This window comes from Pristiophorus japonicus, chromosome 22 (genome assembly GCF_044704955.1).
Source record: "Pristiophorus japonicus isolate sPriJap1 chromosome 22, sPriJap1.hap1, whole genome shotgun sequence".
Taxonomy (NCBI): domain Eukaryota; kingdom Metazoa; phylum Chordata; class Chondrichthyes; family Pristiophoridae; genus Pristiophorus; species Pristiophorus japonicus.
In genome coordinates, this window is record NC_091998.1 from 34278052 (window position 1) to 34302115 (window position 24064).

At 47.2% G+C, this 24064-nt stretch overlaps 1 protein-coding gene across 2 annotated transcripts in view; it reads left to right on the forward strand.

Annotated features, from left to right (window-relative positions):
- The window catches only part of LOC139234943 (phosphoinositide 3-kinase adapter protein 1-like), a 128956-nt gene that overhangs the window by 73263 nt on the left and 31629 nt on the right, over positions 1–24064 (forward strand). For both annotated transcript variants that reach the window (XM_070865916.1, XM_070865917.1), the window contains 3 exons: positions 19254–19458; positions 22717–22818; positions 23718–23888. In XM_070865916.1, coding sequence (XP_070722017.1) covers positions 19254–19458; positions 22717–22818; positions 23718–23888 — 478 coding nt within the window. The remainder of the gene's footprint in view (positions 1–19253; positions 19459–22716; positions 22819–23717; positions 23889–24064) is intronic.

Here is a 24064-nt window from a genome sequence, read left to right on the forward strand (position 1 = left end):
TGGCTCTCATCAAAGTCACAAGTGACATCCTTTAAACATTGGGAAGACCGAAGCCATTGTCTTCGGTTCCCACCACAAACTCCGTTCCCTAGCCACCGACTTCCTCCCTCTCCCCAACTTCTGTCTGAGGCGAAACCAGATTAATTGCAACCTTGGTGTCATATTTGACCCCGAGGTGAAGTTCCGACCACATATCCACGGCATAACGAAGTCCACCGATTGCACCTCTGTAACATCGCCCATCTCCGTCCCTGCCTCAGCTTATCCGCTGCTGAAATCCTCATCCATTTCTTTGTTACCTCTAGACTTGACTATTCCAATGCACTCCTGGCTGGCATCCCACATTCTGCCCTACGTAAACTCGAGGTCGTCCAAAACTCGGCTGCCCATGTCCTAACTCTCATCAAGTCCTGTTCACCCATCACCCCGTGCCCGCTGACCTACATTGGCTCCCAGTTAAGCAATGCCTCAATTACAAAATTCTCGTAATTATTTTCATTCCTCCATAGCCTCGCCCCCCCCCCCCCCATCTGTGTAATCTCCTTCAGCCCCATGACCCCCCGAGATGTCTGCGCTCCTCTAATGTTGCCCTATTGAGTTATTGTGATAATAATATTATCATACAGGTGCATTCGTTATAATCGACCAAAATTCTCTGGACTCTGGGGAGGTACCAGCGGATTGGAAAGCAGCTAATGTAACGATTCTGTTTAAAAAAGGGGGCAGACAAAAGGCAGGTAACTATAGGCCGGTTAGTTTAACGTCTGTAGTGGGGAAAATGCTTGAAGCTATCATTAAGGAAGAAATAGCGGGACATCTAGATAGGAATAGTGCAATCAAGCAGACGCAACATGGATTCATGAAGGGGAAATCATGTTTAACTAATTTACTAGAATTCTTTGAGGATATAACGAGGTGTACCAATGGATGTGGTGTATTTAGATTTCCAAAAGGCATTCGATAAGGTGCCACACAAAAGGTTACTGCAGAAAATAAAGGCACGCGGGGTCAGTGGAAATGTATTAGCATGGATAGAGAATTGGCTGGCCAACAGAAAGCAGAGAGTCGGCATAAATGGGTCCTTTTCAGGTTGGAAATCGGTGGTTAGTGGTATGCCACAGGGATTGTGACTGGGACCACAACTGTTTACAATATACATAGATGACCTGGAAGAGGGGACAGAGTGTAGTGTAACAAAATTTGCAGATGACACAAAGATTAGTGGGAATGCGGGTTGTGTAGAAGACACAGAGAGGCTGCAAAGAGATTTAGATAGGTTAAGCGAATGGGCTAAGGTTTGGCAGATGGAATACAATGTCGGAAAATGTGAGGTCATCCACCTTGGGAAAAAAAAACAGTAAAAGGGAATATTATTTGAATGGGGAGAAATTACAACATGCTGCGGTGCAGAGGGACCTGGGGGTCCTTGTGCATGAATCCCAAAAAGTTAGTTTGCAGGTGCAGCAGGTAATCAGGAAGGCGAATGGAATGTTGGCCTTCATTGCGAGAGGGATTGAGTACAAAAACAGGGAGGTCCTGCTGCAACTGTACAGGGTATTGGTGAGGCCGCACCTGGAGTACTGTGTGCAGTTTTGGTCACCTTACTTAAGGAAGGATATACTAGCTTTGGAGGGGGTACAGATACGATTCACTGGGCTGATTCCGGAGATGAGGGGGTTACTTTAAGATGATAGATTGAGTAGACTGGGTCTTTACTCGTTGGAGTTCAGAAGGATGAGGGGTGATCTTATAGAAACATTTAAAATAATGAAAGGGATAGACAGGATAGAGGCAGAGAGGTTGTTTCCACTGGTCAGGGAGACTAGAACTAGGGGGCACTGCCTCAAAATACGGGGGAGCCAATTTAAAACCGAGTTGAGAAGGAATTTCTTCTCCCAGAGGGTTGTGAATCTGTGGAATTCTCTGCCCAAGGAAGCAGTTGAGGCTAGCTCATTGAATATATTCAAATCACAGATTGATAGATTTTTAACTAATAAGGGAATTAAGGGTTATGGGGAGCGGGCGGGTAAGTGGAGCTGAGTCCACGGCCAGATCAGCCATGATCTTGTTGAGTGGCGGAGCAGGCTCGAGGGGCTAGATGGCCTACTCCTGTTCCTAATTCTTATGTTCTTATGTTCTTATTAATGTTGGGGAAGTCCAGAACCAGGGGTCACAGTCTAAGGATCAGGGGTATGCCATTGAGGACCGAGATGAGGAGAAACTTCTTCACCCAGAGAGTGGTGAACCTGTGGAATTCTCTACCACAGAAAGTTGTTGAGGCCAATTCACTAAATATATTCAAAAAGGAGTTAGATGTAGTCCTTACTACTAGGGGGATCAAGGGGTATGGCGAGAAAGCTGGAATGGGGTACTGAAGTTGCATGTTCAGCCATGAACTAATTGAATGGCGGTGCAGGCTCGAAATGCCGAATGGCCTACTCCTGCACCTATTTTCTATGTTTCTATCCCTGATTATAATAATTCAACCATCAGTGGCCGTGCCTTCTTTTGCCTAGGCCCCAAGCTCTGGAACTCCTTCTCCGCCTCTCTACCTCTCTTTCCTCCTTCAGGAGGCTCCTTAAAACCTACCTTTTTGACCAAGCCTTTTGTCATCTGCCCTAATTTCTTTTTATGTGGCTCGGTGTCAAATATTTGTCTGATAATACTCCTGTGAAGTCCCTTGGGGCATTTTATACTTTAAAGGCACTACACTGTTACACTGTTGTAGCCACACGTCATCAGTGGCTTGGGAAGAAAGAAAGACTCGCATTTATATAGTGACTTTCACGACCACCAGACATCTCAAAGCGCTTTACAGCCAATGAAGTACTTTTGAAGCGTAGTCACTGTTGTAATGTGGGAAATGCAACAGCCAATTTTTGCACAGCAAGCTCCCACAAACAGCAATGTGATAATGACCAGACCAGATAATCTGTTTTTGTTATGTTGATTGAGGGATAAATATTGGCCAGGACACCAGGGATAACTCCCAAGCTCTTCTTCGAAATAGTGCCATGGAATCTTTTACGTCTCATCTGAAAGGTGGCACCTCCGACAGTGCAGCACTCCCCCAGCACTGCACTGGAGTGTCAGCCTAGATTTATGTGTTCAAGTTCCTGGAGTGGGACTTGAACCCACAACCTTCTGGCTCACAGGCGAGAGTGCTACCCACTGAGCGACGACTGACATGGTCTGGGAAACTGTTCCAAAGAGACAAACGTGTAGAAGCGACACGAGACGGGCAAATTGAATCACATGGTGTGATAGCAACCCAACAGTTGACCAGGAGCTGGGCACCCAGAACCTCCGGGGAATGGTCAATCAGAAGGATTCTGATCCTGTCTTCTGGGCCTGAAATAGCTTAGGTGCAGATTGTCAGATTGACGATCCCTGGTTCCATCCCGGGTCTCGGCTCGGCAATATAGAGTACAGAAGATTGAGGGGAGATCTGATCGAGGTGTGTAAAATGTTGAAAGGATTCGATGGGGTAGATACAGAGAATCCCTTTCTTCTGGTGGGGAATCTAGAACGAGGGGACATAATCTTAAAATTAAAGCCAAGCCATTCAGGAGCGAGATCAAGAAGCACTTCTTCACACAAAGGCTATTGGAAATCTGGAACTCTCTCCCTCAAAAGGCTGTGGATGCTGGGGGTCAATTGGAACTTTCAAGGTGGAGATCAATAGGTTTTTGTTGGGTAAGGGTATCCAGGGACATAGAGCAACAGCTGGTAAATGGAGTTAAGATGCAGATCAGCCAGGATCTCATTGAATGGGCAAACAGGCCCGAGGGGATGAATGGTCTCCTGTTCCGATGTTCCTATTTATTGTGACGAATAATGTGTTGTCCAAGCAATGGTGGCTTTAAAATATAAACCATATCACTTTGATCTGCAGCTTCAGGATGTGTCCAGTTGAAATGATAGCCCCAATTTTATCAGGGCAGGAATTGGGGTACAGAGGGCCACAGTGGGCTGCAATCCCTCTACCCCGGGAGGGTGAGGTTTCATTAGCGTCATCATCATCATCATAGGCAGTCCCTCAGAATCGAGGAAGACTTGCTTCCACTCTAAAAGTGAGTTCTCAGGTGACTGAACAGACCAATACAGGAATTACAGTCTCTGTCACAGATGGGACAGACAGTGGTTGAAGGAAAGAGTGGGTGGGGAGTCTGGTTTGCCACATGCTCCTTCCGCTGCCTGCACTTGTCCTCCACATGCTCTCAGCGATGAGACTCGAGTTGCTCAGTGCCCTCCCAGATGCTCTTCCACCACTTAAGGCTCTCTTTGGCCAGGGACTCCCAGGGGATGTTGCATTTTATCAAGGAGGTTTTGAGGGTGTCCTTGAAACATTTCCTCTGCCCACCTGGGGTTCGCTTGCCATGTAGAAGTTCCAAATAGAGCGCTTGTTCAATGCTGACCAGGAGAAATACCACCAACGCTGCTTCCGCAAGATCCGCAAATCCATTGAGAGGATAGACGCACCAACATCAGTGTTCTCCATCAGGCCAACATCCCCAGCATTGAAGCACTGATCACACTCGACCAGCTCATGAGCATACTCCGAAACTGATTCTCGCCCGAGCCAGCGGGATTGACATCGCCTCCAGTGGGCGGGAGTTGGAAACCGTGGGATATCAGGGCATCGCCGGGGACCCTTGGAAACAGTTCCCGGTGAGTCCGGAATGATGGGGCAAAATTGAGAGAATGAGAAAGGTTGAAGCCAGAGCAGGGGCTGCCCAAGGTATCCTTGTGGGACCAGGAGGGGCACACTTACATCGAGACATTTAAATTAGGCCCCCCCCCTTCCTCTGGGGCGGGCATTATCCGAGCCTGAATACGGGCAAGTTAAGATGAGGAGGGCAAAAACACATCAGGACCCCTGAATGATAAGGGAATCAAGGGTTATGGGGAGCGGGCAGGGAAGTGGAGTTGAGGCCAAGATCAGATCAGCCATGATCGTATTAAATGGCGGCAAACCAGGCTCCCTGCCCACCCTTTCCCTCAACGACTATCTGTCCCACCTGTGACAGAGACTGTGGTTCTCGTATTGGACTGTACAGCCACCTAAGAACTCATGCTAAGAGTGGAAGCAAGTCTTCCTCGATTCCTGATGAAATGGCGGAGCAGGCTCGAGGGGCCGAATGGCCTACTCCTGCACCTATTTGTTATGTTCTTGTGTTCCTCCCTCACCTCCCACACTGTTCCCGCTGGAGGGAGTGCGGTTAAAATCAGGCCGCTAGTTCCCCAACCAGAGGACAGAAAATTAATTCAGATAAGTCAGAAATATTTCCAAAAGAACCTAGTCTGTTTTTCCAGATTTGCCCAAAGTCTGAGTGGTGCGAGCTGGAATATAGCTCAGTCCAGCATGTTAATTGTGGCAGGATATAGCAGGCTGCGAGTTTGGATATCTTCTTGCAAACTCATTCAAGATGTGTGACTTTTCACAACATTTTCTTCAGTTGGTGTTTGATGTTTGCTGCTGATAAAGGAGGATTGATGCACTTCGCAATTCTCGCTGTGGCTAATTATATTAATGGGCCAGAAATTACTGGGGAGTCACGTGATTAAAATGAGACACTAACCACGATCGCCATTATTCAGAGTCAGAGAAATTTACAGCCTATCGTGTCCGCGCCGGCTGACCAAGAGCTATCCAGCCTAATCCCACTTTCCAGCTCTTGGTCCGTAGTCTTGCAGGTTATGGCACTTCAAGTACTTTTTAAATGTGGTGAGGGTTTCTGCCTCTACCACCCTTTCAGGCAGTGCGTTCCAGACTCCCACCATCCTCTGGTGAAAAAAATTCCCCTCAAATCCCCTCTAAACCCCACCCCCCCAGTTACTTTAACTCTATGCCCCCTGGTTGTTGACCCCTCTGCTAAGGGAAACAGGTCCGTCCTATCCACTCTATCCAGGCCCCTCATAATTTTGTACACCTCAATAAGGTTTCCCCTCAGTCCTCTGTTCCAAAGAAAACAAACCCAGCCTATCCAATCTTTCCTCATAGCTAAAATTCTCCAATCCCGGCAACATCCTCGTAAATCTCCTCTGTACCCTCTCTAGTGCAATAATGTCTTTCTTGTAATGTGGTGACCAGAACTGCAGGTAGTGGCCTAACCTGTGTCTTATACAGTTCAAGCTTAACCTCTCTGTTCTTGTATTCTATGCCTCGGCTATTAAAGGCAAGTATCCCGTATGCCTTTTTAACCACCCGACCTGCTACCTTCAGGGATCTGTGGACATGCACTCCAAGGTCCCTTTATTCCTCGACACTTCTCAGTGTCCTACCATTTAATGTGTATTCCCTTGCCTTGTTAGACCTCCCCAAATGCATTATCTCACACTTCTCCAGATTGAATTCCATTTGCCACTGTTCTGCCCACAGTTGATTGATATCTTCCTGCAGTCCGCAGCTTTCTTTTCATTATGAACCACACAGCCGATTTTAGTATCTCCTGCAAACTTCTTAATCATAGTCCCTATATTCAAGTTTAAATCATTGATATATATGCCACAAAAAGCGCTGAGCCCTGTGGAACCCCACTGGAAACAGCCTTCTAGTCACAAAAACATCCATCAACCATTATCCTTTGCTTGCTGTCTGAGCCAATTTTGGATCCATCTAGTTACATTGCCCTGGATCCCATGGGCTTTTACTTTTGTGACCAGTCTGCCATGTGGGAGCTTATCAAAAGCCTTTCTAAAATCCATATAGACTACATCATACGCACTACCCTCATCGACCCTCCTTGTTACCACCTCAGAAAATTCAATCAGGTTAGTCAGACATGACCTTCCCTTAACAAATCCGTGCTGACTGTCCTTTATTAATCCCTGTCTTTCAGGCAAAAGGCAGGCATCTATAGGCCGGTTAGTTTAACATCTGTAGTGGGGAAAATGCTTGAAACTATCATTAAGGAAGAAATAGCGGGACATCTAGATAGGAATAGTGCAATCAAGCAGACGCAGCATGGACTCATGAAAGGGAAATCATGTTTAACCAACTTACTGGAATTCTTTGAGGATATAACGAGCATGGTGGATAGAGGTGTACCGATGGATGTGGTGTATTTAGATTTCCAAAAGGCATTCGATAAGGTGCCACACAAAAGATTACTGCAGAAGATAAAGATACGCGGAGTCAGTGGAAATGTATTAACATGGATAGAGAATTGGCTGGCGAACAGAAAGCAGAGAGTCGGGATAAATAGGTTCTTTTCCGGTTGGAAATCAGTGGTTCGTGGTGTGCCACAGGGATCAGTGCTGGGACCACAACTGTTTACAATATACATAGATGACCTAGAAGAGGGGACAGAGTGTAGTGTAATAAAATTTGCAGATGACACTAAGATTAGTGGGAAAGCGGGTTGTGTAGAGGACTCCGAGAGGCTGCAAGGAGATTTGGATAGGTTAAGCGAATGGGCTAAGGTTTGGCAGATGGAATACAATGTCGGAAAGTGTGAGGTCATCCACCTTGGGGAAAAAAAACAGTAAAAGGGAATATTATTTGAATGGGGAGAAATTACAACATGCTGTGGTGCAGAGGGACCTGGGGGTCCTTGTGCATGAATCCCAAAAGGTTAGTTTGCAGGTGCAGCAGGTAATCAGGAAGGCGAATGGAATGTTGGCCTTCATTGCGAGAGGGATGGAGTACAAAAGCAGGGAGGTCTTGCTGCAACTGTATAAGGTATTGGTAAGGCCGCACCTGGAGTACTGCGTGCAGTTTTGGTCACCTTACTTAAGGAAGGATATACTAGCTTTGGAAGGGGTACAGAGACGATTCACTAAGCTGATTCCAGAAATGAGGGGGTTACCTTATGATGATAGATTGAGTAGACTGGGTCTTTACTCGTTGGAGTTCAGAAGGATGAGGGGTGATCTTATAGAAACATTTAAAATCATGAAAGGGATAGACAAGATAGAGGCAGAGAGGTTGTTTCCACTGGTAGGGGAGTCTAGAACTAGGGGGCACAGCCTCAAAATACGGAGGAGCCAATTTAAAACCGAGTTGAGAAAGAATTTCTTCTCCCAGAGGGTTGTGAATCTGTGGCATTCTCTGTCCAAGGAAGCAGTTGAGGCTAGCTCATTGAATGTTTTCAAGTCAAAGATAGATAGATTTTTAATCAATAAGGGAATTAAGGGTTACGGGGAGAGGGCGGGTAAGTGGAGCTGAGTCCACGACCAGATCAGCCATGATCTTATTGAATGGCGGAGCAGGCTCGAGGGGCTAGATGGCCTACTCCTGTTCCTAATTCTTATGTTCTTATGTTCTTATTTAAATAAAAATTCATCCTGTCTCTCAGAATTTATTCTAATAATTTTCCCATCACCGAGGTTAGGCTGGCTGGCCTGTAATTACTTGGTCTATCCCTTTCTCCCTTTTTAAACAAAAGTACCATGTTAGCAGTCCTCCAATCCTCCGGAACCACACCGGTATCCAAAGAGGATTGCAAAATGATGGTCAGAGCCTCTGCTATATCCTCTTTTGCTTCTCTTAACAGCCTGGATGCATTTCATCAGGGCCTGGGGATTTATCCTCTTTCAAAGATGCTAAACCCCTTACTACTGCCTCTCACTGTTTATTTCATCTAATATTTCACACACCTCCTCTCTGAATGCAATGTTTGCATTGCCCCTCTCTTTTGTGAAAACAGGCGCAAAGTATTCATTAAGAACCATACCCACGTCTTCTGCCTCCACACACAGATTACCTTTATGGTCTCTAATAGCCTCCACTCTTTCTTTAGTTATCCTCTTGCTCAGAATTATTTATAAAACATCTTTAGGTTTTCCTTGATTTTACTTGGCAATATTTTTTCATGCTCTCTCTTTGCTTTCCTAATTTCCTTTATAATTTCACCCTTGCACTTCCTATACTCTGAGAGTTTCTGCAGTATTGAGCCCTCGGTATCTGTCATAAGCTTCCCTTTTTTATTTTATCCTACCCTGTATGTCCCTTGACATCCAGGGGGCACTGGATTTGTTAGTCCCACTCTTTTTCTTTAAAGGAACATACTTGCTCTGAACCCTCAGGATCTCCTCCTTGAATGCCTCCCACTGCTCTGACACTAATTTACCTCCCAGTCGCTGTTTCCAGTCCATTTTGGCTAAATCACATCTCAGCTTATCAAAATTGGCTTTTCCACAATTGAGAACTTTTATTCCTGGTCTATCCTTGTCCTTTTCCACAATGACCCCAAAACTAATTGCATTATGATCACTAGAACCAAAATGCTCTCCCACTGATACCCCTTCCACCTGCCCAGCTTCATTCCTTAAAACTAAGTCCAGAACCGCCCCCTCCTTTGTTGGGCTTGCTACATACTGGCTGACAAATTCTGCTGAATGCATTCCTGGAATGCATTCAGATTATTCATTGGTATAAAAAAAAAATCCAGGAATTTGCGGAGTATGAAAGAACATAAGAAATAGGAGCAGGAGTAAGCCATACGGCCCTCGAGCCTGCTCCGCCATTCAATAAGATCATGTCTGATCTGATCATGGACTCAGCTCCACTTCCCCGCCCACTCCCCATAACCCCTTATCCCCTTATCGCTCAATAAACTGTCTATTTCTATCTTAAATTTATTCAATGTCCCAGCTTCCACAGCTCTCCGAGGCACAAATTCCACAGATTTACAACCCTCAGAGAAAAAATTCCTCCTCATTTCTGTTTTAAATGGGCAGCCCCTTATTCTAAGTTCTGATTCTCTGCAGATTGCTGGCTGATTTAGCCCCAGCAAAGCCGATAAATGTCCCTTCACGTGACACTCCCATCCTGCCACAAGGCGCCCATTTGAACTTAATGGCAATCGTGAAATTGCTGGATGATTGACATTATTACAAATTGTTCCCACCCCAGCCATTTCGGGCTTGTAATTAATGTCATAGAGGACTCTGTTAATGACACGTGACATTCAACCTTCGGGCCAGAAAGAAACAAGTGAGCTTGTGGATTCTCACTCCAGTGGGTCTCCAATTGTACCGAGAGGTTTTTAAACTTTGTAGCTGTCTTTGCAGCTTTTTTGTGCCAGTTTTGCCATCCACACTTCTGTCAGTGTCGGAAGGCAATCATTTTCGGGACACCAAGCTGTTTCGGCAGCCAGATACACATTACAGAGATTTCCATCTGAAAACAAAATGTTAGGATCCAGTATCTGAGTAATTTGAGACGTGATTCCCCAAAGCTCTCCCCCATTGGGGGGTTTTCCTCGCCTCCTGTCTGGGTCTGTCCCACACGGAGTGAACTCCATCAAGCAATCCCTGTGTTCCCATCTACATTTCTATGGGGGTTAGGGAGGGGGCTTAGGATGAGGAGGTGGGAGGGCTGACAAGGTTCAGGGAGAGCTGAGTGGGTTTAGCATGGGGGAGGGGTGAAGGGGTTTAAGGAGGGCTGAGGGGGTTTAGGATGGGGGAGGGGGATTGGGGGGGAGGGGTGAAGGAGTTTGGGGAGGTGGTTTAGGGAGGAGTTTTAGGAAGGGGGAGTGGGTTTAGGGAGGGAGTTTAGGATGGGAGAAGTGGAGGGAGTTCAGGGATGGGGAGGGGATTTAGGGTGGGGGAAGGGTGAAGGAATTTAGGGAGTGGGAGGTTTAGGGAGGGGGAGAGGGGATGGGGTTTATGGAGGGGGGTTGGGGAATGAGAGGGGGAGGGGATTTGGGAAGGGGGTTTAGGGAGGGGGAGGGGTTTAGGGGGTTTAGGGAGGAGCGGGGTTTAGGGAGGGGTTTTGGGGGTTTGGTGTGGGTTCAGGGAGGGGGGGGATTTAGGGAGGGGTTTGGTGGGGTTTAGGGAGGGGGGTTTAGGGAGGGGTTTAGGGGGTTTGGTGGGGGTTCAGGGAGGGGGCGGGTTTAGGGAGGGGTTTGGTGGGGTTTAGGGAGGGGGGGTTTAGGGAGGGAAGGATTTAGGGAGGGGGGGATTTATGGAGGGGAGGGCTGAGGCAGCTGAAGGCTATGCGTTCAATGGTGGGCCAAAGGGAGTGGGCGATGCGCAGGAAACCAATCTGTGAGGACCCGATGATGCAGGAAATGGGCAGGGACAGGATGGAGGGAGGCCACGGGTAGGTTTGAAGGCAAGGATGAGGTTTTGAATTTAGTGTATTGGGAGATGAGAAGCCACTGTAGATGAGCGTGGAGCAGTTGGTGAGCGAGTGGGACTTTGTGTGGGACACGATACAGGAAGCTGTGTTTGGAGTTTATGGTGGGTGGGAGGCCATTCGAGTAACGTCTAGAGCCGATGAAAGTGTGGGTAATGGTTTCAGTGGCAGAGGGGCTGAGTTGGGCAATGTTAGAGAGGGGGGAATAAGTAATCCTGGTGATAAATGGTCCGCACGTGGTCAGTGAGAGCCGATTGAAGACAGAATGTGGGAGGAACGGCAGTGATGGGATGGTCTGTTCTCATTCTCTGCTTTGTATATCTAGCAAAGGAAAATTATCCAGAAAAGATTGCTCCTCCATATTTCCACCCTTTAATTGAAGAAAGACATTTACACTCAGCTTTTAAGAAATGCTGATATATTTGGTGATGGTCAGGAGGGGATTCATGCAAATGGGCCGAACTCTTCAAGTCTCTTCGCCAGGAGCAGCAGAAGCCAAGTCCAAACAGCAGAAGAAACACACGACAACCCAAGCCCCCCACCCACCCGTCCCTTCAACCACCACCTGCCCCACCTGTGACAGAGACTGTTGATCCTGCATTGGTCTCATCAGCCACCTTAGAACTCATGTTAGTATGGAAGCAAGTCATCCTCAACTCCGAGGAACTGCCCAAGAAGAAAAAAGGAATGCACATGGAGTAATTTTCCAAGCTTGTGCCCCTGACTGGGAGCTATGCCCAATGGGAGCACATATCGAAGAGTTGGGCAAGTGCTGAGCCTTCTGACCATCACTAGTGCCTACAAAACCTCCACTGGCATTGTACACTGAGTAAATTAGTAAACGCGCACTGTTACGAAAGGGAAAAAGCCTGCAGATGTTGGAAATTGGACACGAAAACTCCAGGAAGCACTCAGCAGGTCAAGCAGTATCCATGGAGAGAGCAGATGAGACAACGTTTCAGGATCCCGCCTCGGGCTACCAACTCTGGCCAGAGGCATTCCTGGAGCTTTGATCACCTGGCATTCTGACCACACGACATCTCGCCATGTGATGCCTGATCGCATGACTTCGACAAATATTGCTGCGTTGACTGTATACAGGCTGGGCTCGCTGTGGGCGGGTACATTTGCTCGCGGCTTCACTCCAGCAGCTGTTGAGCGACAACTTCCAGGAACCAGGAGAACTCCCATGAGGAGAGGAAGAGGGGAAACCGAGGGCGGGGGAAGGGGGAGGAACCGAGGGCGGGGGAGGGGGGAAACTGGGGGTAGGAAAGAGGGGAGACTGGTCTCATTGAAGGAAAGTTTCATACAATGAGAGAAATTACAGCGCTCATTCCTGGAACCCCGCCCCCCATATTTTTATATTCCTCCTTATCAAAATTATATCCCATTCCAACAACAACAACTTGTATTTTTATATAGCGCCTTTAATGAAGTAAAACGTCCCCTGTGCCTCCATTCCCTAGTCCCTCTCGCCCCATTCCTCTGTCTCCCCTGTTCTTTCCCTTCGCCCCCACTCTCGAGCCCCCTGATTTCAAGCCCTGTGACAGCAGATTCCTCACGAGTTCAGGCACTCCCCGAATGCAGATTGCCGACTGCTGCCGCACCCCCCCCGCCCGCCGACTGTGCTCCACAGAGTGGGCGCACTGTAGCGGCAAACTTAAATCACCCAGGGCGCTGGAGGCAGAGTTCGGGCGAGGTACCCCCAATTCTGGGAAACGTTCAGTCATTCCGGGGATGTTGGGAACCCTAGATATATTGGGTTTCATAGTCTGCCAGTTTAGTAAATAGCGAATGCTCCGATCATTCAATGGTGACCCACTGTCACACAGGCAATAGGTCACATTGCAGCAAAACACCCTTGTGTGCAGTGTAAATGCCCCCTGGTGATAGGTATAGGAACATAAGAGATAGGAGCAGGAGTCGGCCATTTGGCCCCTCGAGCCTGCTCCGCCATTTAATAAGATCATGGTTGATCTGATCTTGGCCTCAATTCCACTTCTCTGCCCGCACCCCATAACTCTTGACTCCCTTATCGCTCAAAAATCTGTCTATCTCCACCTTAAATATATTCCAATGACCCAGCCTCCACAACTCTCTTGGGTAGAGAATTCCAAAGATTCATGACCCTCTGAGAGAAGAAATTCCTCCTCATTTCCATTTTAAATGGGCGACCCCTTATTCTGAAACTATGCCTCCTAGTTCTAGATTCCCCCACGAAGGGAAACATCCTCTCTGCATCTACCCTGTCAAGCCCCCTCAGAATCTGATATGTTTCAATACGATCACCTCTCATTCAAACTCCAATGAGTACAGGCCCAACCTGATCAACCTTTCTTCATATGACAACCCCTTCATCTCGGGAATCAACCTAGTGAACCTTCTCTGAACTGCCACTAATGCAAGTATATCCCTCCCTAAATATGGAGACCAAAACTGCATGCAGTACTCTAGGTGTGGTCTCACCAATACCCTGTACAGTTGTAGCAGGACTTCTCTGCTTTTATACTCTATTCCCCTTGCAATAAAGGCCAACATTCCATTTGCCTTCCTGATTACTTGCTGTACCTGCAATTAAAATTTTGTGTTTCATGGACAAGGACCCCCAGGTCCCTCTGTACCGCAGCACTTTGTAATTTCTCCCCATTTAAATAATAATTTGTTTTGTATTGGGTATTGGGCAGTGTATGATTGGGTGGTGGGTATGATGTTTGCAGCTGGTTGGTACTGGAACTGGGGCTGCCCTTCACCTTCCCATTGAAGGGACATTTCTACTTTACCTCCCAGACTTGCTCCGTTTCTGGCTTCCTCCTTCTGGCTGTTGTTGGACGTATTGGAACCGTATCTTTCTCATGTGACCATCGGTTATTGTTGAACTTGGACCAGGCAGGAAAGGCTACTGTGGAGAGCACCGCTCGACAGTGACACTGGATAGAAATTTGAGCAGATTTGTCCCATCCTATCCCAGACCAATTGTAGCATCCCAGCTGCTGCTAAACTACTCATTGAACATGTGCTGCCTTAAACCCCTCTGTGTCTCTGGCCAGAGGTGTAAATGTCCCATTGGTCTTGCTTGGAACAGACAGTGAATTCTGAACAGAAAAATTGATATTAATGGATTAATGCTTCCTCTGACCGACACACCTCCAGATTCAATGGTCCACAGGATGGTGTTTACACCAAACCAACTGTACCTTGCGGTTTAGCTAACCCACACACACTGATTGGATATCTAACATATTCACCACCTCCTACAAATCAGGCAGTCTGGAGCCATCTCCTCCAGCCTCAGCGTTGCAATGATATAAAGCACAATGCATTGGTTTATCTCTGTACAGTAAGCTCTATCTACCCACATAGGTGTCTCAGTGGGTGGCCCTCTCGCTTCCGAGTCAGAAGGCTCAAGTCCCACTCCAGAAACTCGAGCACAAAATCTAGGCTGACACTCCAGTGCAGTGCTGAGGGAGTGCTGCAATGGCAGTGGTGTCGACTTTTGGATGGTACGTTAAACCGAGGCCCTGTCTGCCCTCTCAGGTGGACGTAAAAGATCCCGTGACACTATTTGGAAGAAGAGCAGGGGAGTTATCCCTGGTGTCCTGGACAATATTTATCTTTCAACCAACATAACAAAAACAGATTATCTGGTCATTATCACATTGCTGTTTGTGGGAGCTTTCTGTGCGCAAATTGACTGCTGCGTTTCCCACATTACAACAGTGACTACACTCCAAAAGTACTTCATTGGCTGTAAAGCGCTTCGGGACGTCCGAGGTGGTGAAAGACGCTATATAAATGCAGGTCTTTCTTTATATACAGGGATAGTATCAGGGAACTGATCACAGCCGTCTTTACAGCTCAGTTAGCCTTGTCTTTGGCTGCAGTCTGCATACACAACCTTTTCAGCAGGAGACACTGGATTCTCTCGTATTGTATGGAAGGACAGCAGCTCCGCTCCACCCCCACTTCCCAACCAATATCGGCGATAAACCTGTAAGGGTTTTCATTCCTGGCCAACACTGTTATCGGTGTGAATCTGGGATGAGTGAAACTCACACCTTCAATTTTCCAACAAGTCGTTATCCTGTAATTGAGTATTTGGGGAGCTTTGTCTTTTTATTCTTGTGTACTAGAGAATATATCCCGACGAAAGTTTGACGTAAAAGAGAGGAATTGTGGATTCAAGTTATTCACACAAGTCCTGAATGTAAACCTTTTAGGAACACTAAGCACAGTTGCAGAGATATTTGATAAAGTAGGAAAACTGCTAATGAATTTAATCGCAAGTTTTATAAATCTCTGTCCTGTCTGTACAGCCCCCATCTCTCTATTCGATAATGTAGACCGGGGTCTGTGGCTGAACTAACGTCACCGCTCATTCACTCCCGGGAGAGGGAACCTGGCCGATGAATGACACAGGAGGGGCTGGCTGGGAGGCCCAGCTTCGGTCCCGGCTCCGGACTCAGTTACGTGACGTTAGCTGGGGCCACAGGGTGACTTGTGGAATGAATCGCAGCTTTCCTCCATCATGTTCAACGCTGTTTTTCTTTTCCCCTGAGTTGAGCTCGTTTTAATTGTCATTTTGAGGCTTTGATTTGGGGTTTTTAATTTTAGGAACAGGAGGAGGCCATTCAGCCCCTCGAGCCTGTTCCGCCATTCAATTAGATTATGGCCGATCTGGATCTAAACTCCATCTACCTGCCTTGGTTCCATAACCCTTAATCACCTTGCCTAACAAAAATCTTATCAATCCCTGTTTTGAAATTTTCAATTAACCACCCTTGATCAACAGCTTTTTGGGGGAGAGAGTTCCAGATTCCCACTGGCCTTTGTGTGAAGAAGTGTTTCCTGATATCACCCCTGATCGGCCGGGCTCTAATTTTAAGGTTATGCCCCTTGTTCTGAACCCCCCACCCCACCACAGGAAATAGTTTCTCTCTCCATCTACTCCTATCAAATCCTTCTTCCTTAGCACCTCGATTTGATTTCCCTTGTACTCGAGGGAATGCAAGCTCAGTCGAGGCAACCTTCTTCATAACTTAACCCTTTCAGCCCAGGTTTCATTCTGGTGAATATATTTAAGATATAATGCATCTATATTTTATCTATTTAATATTTATATTTCTCAGTTGTGGCATGTCTGCTAATTCCCAGCAATGTGACCCTGCCTGTGGAGAGGGTATAGTGTGAAGATAGGTCCATTGAAAGCAGGCAGCCCTTGGGGACCTAAGACTGGGGTCCCACTCCCAGGCCATGCTGTACAGTCACTGCATGAGTCAGTCATTCACCACTGGAGATTTCCGTCTCCCAGATTAGGCACCGACTGCAGACCCTCGGATCCATTGTCTCAGGGGTCACAGTTTAAGGATAAGGGGTAAACCATTTAGGAACGAGATGAGGAGAAACTTCTTCACTCAGAGAATTGTGAACCTGTGGAATTCCCTACCGCAGAAAGTTGTTGAGGCCAGTTCGTTAGATATATTCAAGAGGGAGTTAGATATGGCCCTTATGGCTAAAGGGATCAAGGGGTATGGAGAGAAAGCAGGAAAGGGGTACTGAGGTGAATGATCAGCCATGATCTTATTGAATGGTGGTGCAGGCTCGAAGGGCCGAATGGCCTACTCCTGCACCTATTTTCTATGTTTCTATGTTAATAAGACCTCAGTTAGAGGACTATGTGCAGTGTTGGGCTCCACGATATAGGAAAGATATTGAGATTTTCTATTCCAATGCTCTTCTGGCATATGCTCTCTGCATTCCTCTAATTCTGGCCTCTTGCCCATCCCCATTTTTAATCACTCCACCATTGGCAGTCGTGCCTTCATCCTAGGTCATAAGCTCTGGGATTCCCTCCCTAAAGCTTTCCGTCTCTCTACCTCTCTCCCTTTAAGATGCTCCTTAAAACCTACCTCTTTGACCAAGCTTTTAGTTGTCTGTTCTAATATCTCCTTAAATGGCTGGGTATTCAATTACCTTCGGTATTTACGCCTATTTATAATGCAGTAATTTGACTCAATATCATTAGAATCTTACAGCACAGAAGGAGGCCGTTCAGCCCACCGTACCTGTGCCGACTCTTTGAGAGGGCAATCCAATTACACCCACTCCCACCGCCCTTCCCCACAGCTCTGTAAATTTTTCCTTTTTAAGTATATACCCAAATTTATTTTGGAAGTTATTATTGAATTTGCTTCCACTGCCCTTTCATGCAGTGCATTCCAGATCGTAACAACTCTGGTTCCGACCCTCCTGCCACTGGAAACACTTTCTCCTTATTTACTCTATCTAAATCCTTCATAATTTTGAACACCTCTATCAAATCTCCTCTTAGCCTTCTCTGCTCCAAGGAGAACAACCCCAGCTTTTCCAGTCTCTCCACATAACTGAAATCCCTTATCCCTGGAACCATTCTCGTAGATCTCCTCTGCACCCTTTCCCAGACCTTGACACCTTCCTAAAGTGCGATGCCCAGAATTGGACACCATACTCCAGCTGGGGCCTAACCAGTGTTTTATAAAGATTAGCATAACTTCCTCACTTGTGTACTCTATGAAAGAAAGACAGACTTGCATTTATATAGCGCCTTTCATGACCACCTGACGTCTCAAAGTGCCTTACACCAATGAAGGTGTTTTGGAGTGTAGTTTATGATATAATGTGGGAAACGCCGTAGCCAATTTGCACACAGCAAGCTCCCACAAACAGCAATGTAATAATGACCCAAATAATCTGTTTTTGTTATGTTGATGGAGGGATAAATATTGGCCAGGACTCCGGGGATAACGCCCCAGCTCTTCTTTGAAATAGTGCCGTGGGATCTTTTACGTCCATCTGAGAGAGCAGACGGGGCCTCGGTTTAACGTCTCATCCAAAAGATGATACCTCCGACAGTGCAGCGTTCCCTCAGTGTCAGCCTAGATTTTTTTTTTGTGCTCAAGTCTCTGGAGTGGGACTTAAACCCACAACCTTTTGACCCCAAGGCGAGAGTGCTACCCACTGAGCCACAGCTGACACTATTTATAAAGCCAAGGATCCTGTATGCTTCAAAGGTTTGTGTATGTGAACCCCAGGTCTCTGTTCCTGCAGCACCTTTACAATTGTATCATTCTTTTTGTATATAAATCGAGCAGAAATCCTGAGGCTTTTTCAATACATGGATTTTGTTTTAGATTTTGATGGCCAGCCTCCTCCCCCTCATCTTCTCTCCCCTCCCTCGTGCCTTCCTCTCCTCCCTCTCCCTCTTTCTCCTGCCCTTCTTCCCTTCCCCTCTCTCCCACTCTCCTCCTCTCCCTTTTTCTAGCCCCCTCCCCACTATCCCCCTCCCCTTCCCACACAATCTATCTCCCCTCTTCTCCCAACCCTTGCGTTCCTCCCCCACCATCCCTTTTCCCTTCTTCCCACCTTTCTCCTCCAGCTGCTTTCCTCACGTCGTCACCCTCCCCTCCATCCCCTTTCCTCCTCTCATTCCTCTGCCCTCCTCCCTCCTCTTCCCCGCGACCAAGACCGATTAGATGGCTCTTGCATCCATTCTCTTGTCCCTATCTCCACCTCGACAGCTTAAGTTAGTCCAGGTCTGATTTCCCTCCAGCATTTTACACTTACATTGATTTATATATTATTTTATGTTTATTAAAAAGAATTATATAGCACATTTCATGACCAAGGCACTCCAAAAGCGCTTTGAAACCACTTTTGGAGTGTACTCACTGTTGTAATGCAGGAAACGCGGCAGCCAATTTGTGCACAGCAAGCTCCTACAAACAGCAATGTGATAATGACCGGATAATCTGTTTTTTTTTTGTGATATTGGTTGAGGAACACCCCTGCTCTTCTTCAAATAGTGCCATGGGATCTTTTACATCCAGGCAGACGGGCACTCTGTTTAACGTCTCTGAAAGAGACAGTGTGGCACTCCCTCAGCACTGCACTGGAGTGTCAGCCTAGATTTGGTGCTCAAGTCTCAGGAGTGGGACTTGAACCAGAGGCTAACTCCTAATATATGTGTGTGTGTGTGTGTGTGTATTTCTGTATCTATGGATATATATCGATATGAATACCTGCTCAGAGATACGAGGATTTGTTGGCTCTGGTCAGGTCAGCGGGCTGTATGGTTTTTGAGAGATTCTTTTGTTTCATGATCCACTCTAATAGCTTCGATTGCTGTTTCCAGGAGACAGCAGATATGTTGAAGACTCATCTCAAAGAGGAGCTATGTGGCAACATGGAAGGGGAAGATGACGAAGACATGTACGAGTCCATGGCAACGGTGACCAAAGACATCTTGATGAAATGCAGTTTAAACCCCGGCTGTGATGTGGACATTTACGAGTCGATGATTGAAATGTTCCCTCCGACCGGGATAATGGAAAGTACCTGTGAGTGGCAGCAACATTCTGTAACTCGCACAATAAGGTGGTGGGTGAGGGCACTGCCCGCGGTAAGGCTGGGCCAGGCCTGAGCGCCCTGGACTGATCACTGGGCAGTGCCAACGGCAGTGTCGCTACTCGGGAAAGGGGAACAAATAAACAGCCGGGATTCGGGATTGGGACCAATACACGGTTGGGAATCAGGAGAGGGAAAAATATTTATGAAAGGATATACTTGCTTTGGAGGCAATTCAGAGAAGGTTCACAAGGTTGATTCCGGGGATGAGGGGGTTGACTTATGAGGAAAGGTTGAGTAGGTTGGGCCTCTACTCATTGGAATTCAGAAGAATGAGAGGTGATCTTATCGAAACGTATAAGATAAAGAGGGGCTCAACAAGGTGGATGCAGAGAGGATGTTTCCACAGATAGGGGAGACTAGAACTAGGGGGCATAATCTTAGAATAAGGGGCCGCCCATTTAAAACTGAGATGAGGAGAAATTTCTTCTCTGAGGATTGTAACTCTGTGGAATTCGCTGCCTCAGAGAGCTGTGGAAGCCAGGACATTGAATAAATTTAAGACCGAAATAGACAGTTTCTTAAATGATAAGGGAGTAAAGGTTTATGGGGAGCGGGCAGGGAAGTGGAGCTGAGTCCATGATCACATCAGCCATGATCGTATTAAATGGCGGAGCAGGCTCGAGGAGCCGTATGGCCTACTCCTGTTCCTATTTCTTATGATCTTATGTAATAGACAGCCGGGATTCATACGAATATACATAGAAAAAATATACATAGAAACACAGAAATTTACAGCGCAGAAGGAGGCCATTTCGGCCCATCGTGTCCGCGCCGGCCGAAAAAGAGTCGCACGGCCCTCGGTCAGCAGCCCTGAAGGTTACATATAAACCTATGAACAATGAACAATGGCGGACAGGTAAAGAACATCCGGCCCAACCAGTCCGCCCCACACAACTGCGACATCCCCTGCACCGCAACAATCTACACTCCACCCCAACTGGAGCCATGCGATCTCCTGGGAGAGGCAAAAAACAGATTAAAAACTCAGGCCGATTGGGGGAAAGAAATCTGGGAAAGTTCCTCTCTGACCCATCCAGGTGATCAAACCTGCTCCAGATTATCACTCTGGCTGAATTCGATTCCCTAAAGTACTTACCATCGTATCTGAGCCAGCCAACAAGAGGTTATCCAGTCTAATCCCAATTACCAGCTCTAGGTCTGTAACCCTGCAGGTTACAGCACTTCAAGTTCTCATCCAAGCACCTTTTAAATGTGGTGAAGGTTTCTGCCTCTACCACCTTTCCAAGCAGTGAGTTTCAGACTCCCGCAATCCTATGCATGAAGAAGCTTCCCCTCATATCCCCTCTAAACCTTCCACTAACCACCTTAAAACTATGCCCCCTCGTATTGACCCCTCCACCAAGGGAAATAGGCCCTTGCTATCCACTATATCCAGGCCCCTTAAAATTTTATACACCTCAATGAGGTCTCCTCTCAGCCTCCTTTGTTCCAAGGAGAACAAACCCAGCCTATCCAATCTGTCTTCATAGCTAAGATTCTCCATTCCAGGCAGCATTCTAGTAAATCTCCTCTGCGCCCTCTCCAGTGCAATCACGTCCTTCCTATAATACGGCAACCAGAACTGCTCGTAGTATTCCAGCTGTGGCCTAACCAGTATATTATACAATTTAAGCATAATCTCCCTGCTCATGTATTCTGTGCCTCGGCCAATAAAGGCAAGCATTCCGTATGCCTTCTTAACCACCATATCCACCTGGCCTGCTACTTTCAGGGATCTGTGGACAAGCAATCCAAGGTCCCTTTGTTCATCTACACTTCTAAGTGGCCAACCGTTTAATTTCCTTATTAGCCCTCCCAAAGTGCATTACCTCATACGTCTCTGAATTAAATTCCATTTGCCACTGTTCTGCCCACCTGACCAGTAGATTGCTATCCTCCTGCAGTCCATGACTTTCCTCTTCATTATCAACCACACAGCCAATTTTAGTGTCGTCTGCAAACTTCTTAATCATATCCCCCATATTCAAATCTCATCATCATAGGCAGTCCCTTGGAATCGAGGAAGACTTGCTTCCACACTTAACAAGTGTCATTAGGTGGCTGTACAGTCCAATACGAGAACCACAGTCTCTGTCACAAGTGGGACAGATAGTCGATGAGGGAAATGGAGGGTGGGACTGGTTTGCCGCACGTTCTTTCCGCTGCCTGCGCTTGATTTCTGCATGCTCTCACCGATGAGACTCGAGGTGCTCAGCGCCTTCCCGGATGCTCTTCCTCCACTTAGGATGATCTTTGGCCAGGGACTCCCAGGTGTCAGTGGGGATGTTGCACTTTATCAGGGAGGCTTTGAGGATGTCCTTAAAATGTTTCCGCTGCGCACCTTTGGCTCATTTGCCGTGAAGGAGTTCCGAGTAGAGAGCTTGCTTTGGGAGTCTTGTGTCTGGCATGTGAACAATGTGGCCCGCCCAACGGAGCTGATCAAGTGTGGTCAGTGCTTCAATGCTGGGGATGTTGGCCTAGTCGAGGATGCTAATGTTGATGCGTCTGTCCTCCCAGGGGATTTGCAGGATCTTGCGGAGGCAGTGTTGATCAAATCTAGATCATTGATATATACCACAATAAGCAAGGGCCAGTACTGAGCCCTGCGGAACCCCACTGGAAACATCCTTCCAGACACAAAAACATCCATTAACCATTACCCTTTGCTTCCTGCCTCTAAGCCAATTTTGGATCCAACTTTCCACTTTGCCCCAGATGCGGGAATGGGAAACAATAGACATACCGGGATTTGAGACTGGGAAACAAATAATCTGGTCTGTAAATACTAATTTGTTGCAATACACCTCAAAAAGATGATATCCCACTCCAACTGGAACACAGCTGTCAATTCATCTTGCTTTGGGACCTTCAACAATGCCCTTGAGGGGTGGGCAGGAGGCCTCCATATCGTCAGGGCCCATGTGTGAGAGAGCGGTGCTCTCACAATCTCCGAATGGCAGTATCCATGGCCGCCTCAGCTACCTGTATTGTCAAGCTGGGAGTGAGGGGCCAAAGTACTGACAGACCTCCAGTACAAGAAGTGCAGTATGACCTGCACACCAAACTAACTGAGACAACCTGTCTGTGCTTTTTATAGGCTGTAACTGGATGTATTCGTCAAAAATTATTGAAAATTCAGATATATCTTTGATTTTATCGGATAACATTTCAGTAAACTTTGCTTACAGATGAGTCAATGTCTAAGGTGACTGGAATGGCCCATGCAGCTCCATATACGCCAGATCGTTTTGATGCAACGAAAGATTGCATGCTGAGAAAGTTTTTTCAGGGTGGGTCTTGCTTTTTGCCTTGGTTCTCTCCTTTCTCTCTGTCATTCCCTTGAAGACATGCGCTCACACTGGGTACAGTTCGACTTGGCAATGGCAGCCTACACCTGTAATGTATGCACCTCAGGTGCATACATTACAGGTGTAGGCTGCCATTGCCAAGTCGAACTGTAGTGTCCCCCAGATCAGGGGGCACTTGATTTAACTGTTAATTTTGTTTCACAACTAAAAGAGTTGTAGAGCGCACTTCAGTCCCGCGCTCCTGATCTTTGGGCATCCTGTGCGGAGGGGAGCGGGTAGGTCCGAGGGCCTCCTCGTAGGACTGCTCTTGGGCACAGCCAAGGGTGCCATCAGCCGGTCCAGGCAGCGGGCCGTCGAGTTGGGTTCAGGGGATCCACAATGAGGCAGGTGGTTGTGATCCCGGTGGATGAACCGGCAATGTGTAGTGTGATTGTTAAACCTTTTGCTAATAAACCCACTAGTTCTTAATGGTAATGTATTGCTATAAATTCTGAAGCAAAGAACCCATGAAGCAAATACATTACAGAGCCGAACTGGCTATTTCGCCTCCAGTGAATCGAGAGCTGGCATTCCACCTTGGCAGGTATCATGGTCTGGGGCAGCCCTGTCTTCATCCAACATCCACGCTTGCCATTGGATGGTGAGGAGACTTGAAAGCTCTGGCTGACTTCTCTCCTCCTTGGCCCAGGAGCACTGAATCTAACTGTAGCCTGGCACTGGGGCTGAGATTGGCGAATCCTACGGATCCCACTTGGGACTGTGCAGGTCTCCGAGGCTCAGAACCACGCCACACGGTAGAATTTCCCATGAAACCCTCAAGGAGCGTGGTTGCCAGTTTCTCCAGCATTATTTAACTTCTGTTTGAACAATCGTTATTGCAGGGAGTAAGGACCTAAATGAGGAGTGTGATGCCCCTTATGAAATGAGCGAGGATGTGTACGATACCGTGATCGAAGATGACAATCCTCCGGAGATTGTGAGCCGGCCTCCACTTCCTGTCCCGAGAACACAAGTTGCTCCCAGCGCTGATGAGAAGCCCTACATTTTCAAAGGTGAGCAGGAAGCAGTTTTGGAGGTGAAGGATAATGGGCGTTCACAAGATACGTACAGATCAGGAGGGCCATCGGCCCATCTTTATTCATCCATCCAGAACAACCCTACACCACCCCTCCTCCGCCCCCACCATTACTGATCTAGATTTTGTTAAATTATTCCCGTGTTTCCACCA